This window comes from Zonotrichia albicollis, chromosome 7 (assembly GCF_047830755.1).
Source record: "Zonotrichia albicollis isolate bZonAlb1 chromosome 7, bZonAlb1.hap1, whole genome shotgun sequence".
In the NCBI taxonomy this organism is placed as follows: domain Eukaryota; kingdom Metazoa; phylum Chordata; class Aves; order Passeriformes; family Passerellidae; genus Zonotrichia; species Zonotrichia albicollis.
The window spans coordinates 4,738,736-4,744,480 of record NC_133825.1 but is presented as its reverse complement, the minus strand read 5'-3'; the positions used below and the strand labels follow the sequence as shown (position 1 = coordinate 4,744,480).

General features: G+C 60.5%; 1 protein-coding gene across 1 annotated transcript; it reads left to right on the top strand.

Moving 5' to 3' along the window:
- The first annotated feature begins 3,596 nt into the window (after positions 1 to 3,596).
- On the top strand, positions 3,597 to 4,793 carry LOC141729562 (serine/threonine-protein kinase pim-1-like). The gene is made up of 4 exons (XM_074544267.1): positions 3,597 to 3,638; positions 3,682 to 3,792; positions 3,882 to 4,296; positions 4,747 to 4,793. Exons 1-4 carry the CDS (start codon positions 3,597 to 3,599, stop codon positions 4,791 to 4,793), a joined length of 615 nt encoding a protein of 204 aa, XP_074400368.1.
- Positions 4,794 to 5,745: the final 952 nt, after the last annotated feature.

The window sequence follows — 5,745 nt, the reverse complement described above, 5'->3', positions numbered from 1 at the left end:
TGCAGTGCCTCCTGCAGCTCCCTTGCCAGAGGCACCCCAGGCCAGGGGGGCACATCTGGGCTGCTGTGTCTGGCTCTGGGGCTCCCTGTTCTGGGCAGTGAGGAGGAGCTGCAGAGGCTCTGCAGGACTGACAGGATGGGCTTTGGGGCTGGCAGGAGAAGCTGAGGGACCTGGGCTGCTGGAGCTGCTGAAGAGGAGGCCCAGAGCTCATCCTGCAACTGCTCCAAGGGTGGTTCCAGAGAATCCCAGAATCAGCAAGGGTGGAACAGGCCATGGAGATCATCAAGTCCAACCTGTGCCCTGACACCAACTTGTCTCCCTTAGGTCCTCTTCTCCAGCTGAGGTGTCCACAACCCCAGCTCCCTCAGCCACTCCTCACAGGACTTGTGTTCCAGACCCCTCCCCATCCTTGTTGCCCTTCTCTGGACACGCTCCAGCTCCTCCATGTCCTGCCTAAATTGGAGGCCCAGAACTGGATACAGCACTCGAGGCGCTGCCCAACCAGTGCTGAGCACAGGGGAAGAATCCCTGCCCTGCTCCTGCTGGCCACACCATTCGTGTTCCAGGCCAGGAGCCATTGGCCTTCTTGCCCACCTGGGCACACTGCTGGCTCATGTCCAGCCTGCTGTCCCTCAGTCCCTGCAGGTCCCTTTCTGCCTGGTTGCTGTCCAGCCCCTCTGGCACCTTGTTGAGGGAGGGATGCAGGGAGGGAACGGGTCCAGATCCAGTCCTTCCTGAACTGTGGTGTTTGCTGGCACTGCCAGTTCCCAGATCTTGATATTTCCATATTCTGTCACAGTCCAAGTCCAGCAACTTGCTGGCAAAGAAAGCCAAAACCAAGCAAATACCTGGTACCTGCAGCAACCCGATCTCATGTTTGCTGACACCCCCAGTACCCAGATCCGGAATTTTTCAGATGCCTGCACAGCATAATTCCAGCAATTTGCTGGCACAGAAAATAAGCATCTGGCAATTTCCCAGTACCGGCACATTCTGCACCACGATCTGGCATGCGCTGGCACTGCCAGTGCCCACATCTGGCAATTTCCCTCTTCTGACACCACCCATGTCCAGAATTTGCTGGCAAAGAAAGCTAAAACCTGGCAATTTCCCCTTGCCAGCACTGCCCAATCTGGACTTTGTTGGCAGCAGGATCCCAAGAAAGATGGAAGGAAAGAAGGAAAGAAAAGAGGAAGGCATCCAGACCCAGTCCTTCCTGGAGCCTGGAGCCTGAAATGGGCTGTTTGCTGGCACTGCCAGTGCCCAGATCTGGAAATTTCCCTATTCTGGCACAGCCCAAGTGAGCAATTTGCTGGCACAGAAATCCAAAACCTGTGGCTGCTTCCTGCTACTGGGTCTGGCACCACCCACATCTTGTGTTTCCTGCACCAGAACCAAGATTTGGAAATTTCTCAGTGCCAGCAGAGCCCAAATCTGGCAGATTTCTGTCGCTGGCAATGACACCACCCAGATCTGGTGTTTGCTGGCAGCGCCAGCGCCCAGATCTGAAAACTTCCTGGTGCTGGCACAGGCCAAGCCCAGTGATTTGCTGGCACAGAAAGCCAAAATTTGGAAATCTGCAGGTTCTGGCTCCGGCACCATCCAGCTCTGGTGTTTGCTGGGACCGCCAGTGCCCAGATTTGGAAATTTCCCAATGCCTTCACAGCCCAGGTCTAGCAACTTGGTTTTAGCTAGCTTAGGAAGAGAAGTTCCTTGGACTGTGACTTTCCTTTTTCTTGGAACTGTTTAAATCTGCTCTGGACTGAAAACCCAGAAAAACACCCGCAGCAGCTCACCCCTGTGGCCCACCGAGCTCTGCGACGCTGCATTCCAGCGCCACAGGGACTTAAAAGAGACCGAGTGAGCCAACTACAACCCACAAAAAGGACTTTCTGAATTTGCCATCTCTTCAGCACTGTCAGAGGTTTTATTTAATATTATTCATTTTTCATGCTTGTGAATACTTTACTTGTTAAATAACGGGGTTTTTTTTCACTTTTCTTAAAGGGAAGTCTTTTCCTGAACTAGTAGGGGGAGAGGCTGCTTGAACTTGCTTTCTAGACGGACCCCTTTTGGAGATTTCCTCCCCAAATTTGCCCTAAGCCAGCACAAACAGTTACAATGAAAATTTCACCAGTGGCATAATTTCCTGGTGGCAAATCTTGTGGCAGAAAATTGACCTTGTTCTCCATGAGAGATTCTTGGGAAGAGCAGACAGGAGAAGATTCCTGGAAAACTGAAACAGCTTTCCAGAAGTGAAATGAAAATGAAAGAAACAATCCAAGATGCTTTCCTCTATTTATTTCTATGCTCCCCTTTTCCATGTTGCACTACTTCTCCATCCCAGTAATTCCAGATGCACTGCACCTCTAAGATTGGTGACTTAGTGATTTTTAGACACTAAAATACCATGAGTCACACACAGTTTTCCTTCCCCTGGTTTTACTGGAAAGCAACACTGGAGGTGTAAGTGCAGTGCTGGGCTCAGGTAGGAATCCTACCCCAAGGGAAGGTGGCCCGACAGTGTTTGACCCTGAGCAAGGACAATGCACAGCAGCGAGTGAGGGGATCGCTGTGCCAGTGTGCAGGAGTCAGGGCTCTGCATTTGCGCTCAGCGCTGCAAAGTTCCCGTGTTTGGACAGACGGAGGGGCTTTCCCCGGGGCGCGCGGGGCTCGAACGTGGGGCTCGTGGGGCGAGCGGGGAACGGACACGGGGACGAACGGCCCCGGTGCCTCAGTTGCAGCGGCGGCAGCGGCGGCAGCAGCAGCGGCGGCAGCAGCAAAAGCAGATAGACTAGAAAAATCGTTCTTTCTCTTTCTCTCGTTCTTTCTCTTTCTCTCCCTTTCCCGCTATCGGGCATCCTTCTCTCGGGGTTCCTTGCCCGGCGTCCCTCTCCTCTCCCCGCCTCCCTCTCCCCTGCCGGGCCGGGCCATGCCCCCGGCCCGCCCCCGGCCCCGGGCGGGGCTGCCCCGTGCCCGGCCCCGCCGTCCCGCCGCGGTCTCGCCTCCGCCCGGCTCTGGCCGTACTGGCGGTGGCGCTGCTGGGCGGGCATCAGTGCCTGGGGCGGGGGCGGCATCGCCGCCCTTTGCCTCCGCCTGGCCCGAGCCCGGCCCCAGACCCGACGCACGGTCCAGTCCCGGCCCCGGCCCCGGCCCCGGCCCCGGCCCCGGCCCCGGCCCCGGCCCTGGCCCCGGCCACAGCCCCAGCCCCGGCCCCGGCTCCTCCCGGGGCCCGCGGAGGACACACGCGGCGCGGCCGCTCCCGCCGCCTCCGCTGCGGCTTCCCCGGCCCGAGCTCCGCCGCTCGGCAGCGCGGCCGCCGGCCCCGAGCCTCCCGTGCCGCGTTCCCGGGAGCGAACGCCTGGGCATGGCCGGCCCGGGGCGGGTGAGGGGCGCTCGGGGGCCGTTGCTGGCCCCGGGCCGAGCGCTGACCGCCGCGTCCCGCCCGCAGGGACGGCGCAGGAGACCCTGCAGGAGCGGTACCGGCTGGGATCGCTGCTGGGGCGCGGCGGCTTCGGCAGAGTCTTCGCGGCCACGTGGCTCTCGGACGGCGCCCCGGTGAGCGGCGGGGCCGGCGGCGGGCGCAGGAGGACGGGATGGAGGAGGAGGAGGGCGGAGGGCGGAGGATGGGGCTCGCAGTGCGGGCGGCGAGCTCACCCCGCTGCTGCCCTTGGCTTGCAGGTGGCCATCAAAAGGGTGCCACGGAACCGCGTCCGGCACTGGGGCGAGCTGGTGAGTGAGCGGGGCCAGCAGCCGGGGCTGCCGGCCAGGGATGAGCCGGGGCCCGGCACGGTGGGAGCCGCCAGGACGCCCCGAGGGAGAGCGGGCGTGGGGCCAGCGCAGGGCGCAGAGCATCCCGGCCTGGCTGAGGGCTTCCCCAGGCCTGGCACGGCATCGGCCCCAGTGACGGCATCGTGCTCCTCCCGCAGCCCGACGGCACCAGCGCACCCCTGGAGATCGTGCTGCTGGCCAAGGTGTCCACTGGCTTCCCCGGTGTGGTCCAGCTGCTGGAGTGGCTCGAACTCCCCAACTGCATCGTGATGGTGCTGGAGCGGCCAGAGCGGTGTCAGGACCTGCATCGTTTCATTGGGGCATGGCGGTTCCTGCCCGAGGAGGAGGCGCGGGAGCTGTTCCGCCAGGTGCTGGAGGCCGTGCGGCACTGCACCAGCTGCGGGGTCCTGCACCGCGACATCAAACCAGAGAACATCCTGGTTGACCTGGACACCGGGCAGGCCAAACTGATTGACTTTGGCTGTGGCACCTACCTGCAGGACACAGTCTACACTCACTTTGCAGGTGAGCCTACCCAGGGCTGTGCTCCTGCTGCTGACATCTCATGGCCCAACATCTCCCAGGCAAGCTGGCTGTGGCAGCGGGAGTTCTCCCTTTTGCTGCCAGTCAGGGCACTGAGTCCTCAGCTGAGTTGCTTTAGAGCAGGGCTGGGTGGGCAGCCATCTTCCAGCCCTGCTGGCAGCCTTTGCCAGCCACTCTGCCCAGGACTGGGGCTGGGCTGGGGCAGCCAGCTGGACCAAAACCCCCGTGGGTGGGGGTAGCAGAGAGAGAGGGCAGAACCTGTGCCCCAGCCAGTTTGGTGTGCAAATGAGAGGAAGGGCTTGCACTACCCCACTCACCCTGTTTCCCTTGTCTTCATAATATTTTTGGGGCAATGCAGGCAGGGAGGATAAGGGCATGTTTTTTCCCCAGCATGGAGTGGGTTTTTCCTTTGCGTGTCATGGTCGGGCCTAGCCAGGGCTGCCCTCTTCCGGCACCAGAGGCTTCTTTTCCAACCCTGACTTTGTGCACAAGTCCCAGATGCTGGCGAGAGGGCAGTGGTCACCCTGTGTGCCCCTGATGCAGCCCCCGCGGGCCCAGGGATGCTGGGGCCAGGCTCTGGGAGCAGCAGCATCCCCCTGATGAACTCCATCTGTATTCCATAGGAACACTGTCCTACAGCCCCCTGGAATGGAACGACTTTGGCTGGTACCATGGCGAGGCAGCGACAGTCTGGTCCCTGGGCATCCTGCTGCACCAGATGGTCTGCGGGGAGCACCCTTTCAGGAGGGGCCGGAACCTCAGCTGGGGCCAGCTCCCGCTGCCACAAAGGCTCTCTCAAGGTGGATCCTCTTCTCTGGGCACGGGGGGAATCCCAGTGCTGGGAGCCAGCAGCGGGCTCGTGGGCATCCCGCTCTGGCAGCTGCTGAGGAGGTGGCACATGTCCTGCTCTCCTCCAAAACAGGGAATTGGTGGGAAAGTTTAGGCCCAGCTCAGAGCGCATCCAGCATGGCCTGGGCATGGGAACAGTGGGGTAAAGCAGAAGGGAGCCTTCTCTGGCTGACCATCAGTTTCTGCTTTCTCTCCCCAGAGTGCAAAGACCTGATCTGGTGGTGTTTATCCGTGAACTCCTTGGACAGACCCACACTGGAAGACCTGTTCTGTGTTCCTTGGATGCAGGATATTCCTCTGCCATAGAAGAAGGGAGAGCACCACAGGCACACTTTGATCCAGGGCCCTGGTAAGTTCCTGCTCCACATATGCCTTGGCAATGAGAAGCAAAGGAACCCAACCCTTTTTGTGCTGCCTGTGTCACTGCACCGGGGTCATGGGATGGGAACACACAGCCCTTGTGCTGGAGCTGAGCTGCTCTGCCCAGCACTGGTGGCCACCATCCCATCTGGTTTTGCTTGTCCTGGTTCCCTGACAGCTGGGGCCCTGGGCAGAGCCCTGAGAGCCTGGTCTGCCCCCAGG

Excerpts from the sequence above, each read along its gene's own strand:
- LOC141729562 (XM_074544267.1), top strand. The coding sequence starts at position 3,597 with ATGGAGGAGGAGGAGGGCGGAGGGCGGAGGATGGGGCTCGCA. Across the intron at positions 3,639-3,681 it reads GGCGGAGGATGGGGCTCGCA|GTGGCCATCAAAAGGGTGCC; the intron begins GTGCGGGCGGCG and ends CTTGGCTTGCAG. Across the intron at positions 3,793-3,881 it reads ATGAGCCGGGGCCCGGCACG|GCCTGGCACGGCATCGGCCC; the intron begins GTGGGAGCCGCC and ends GGGCTTCCCCAG.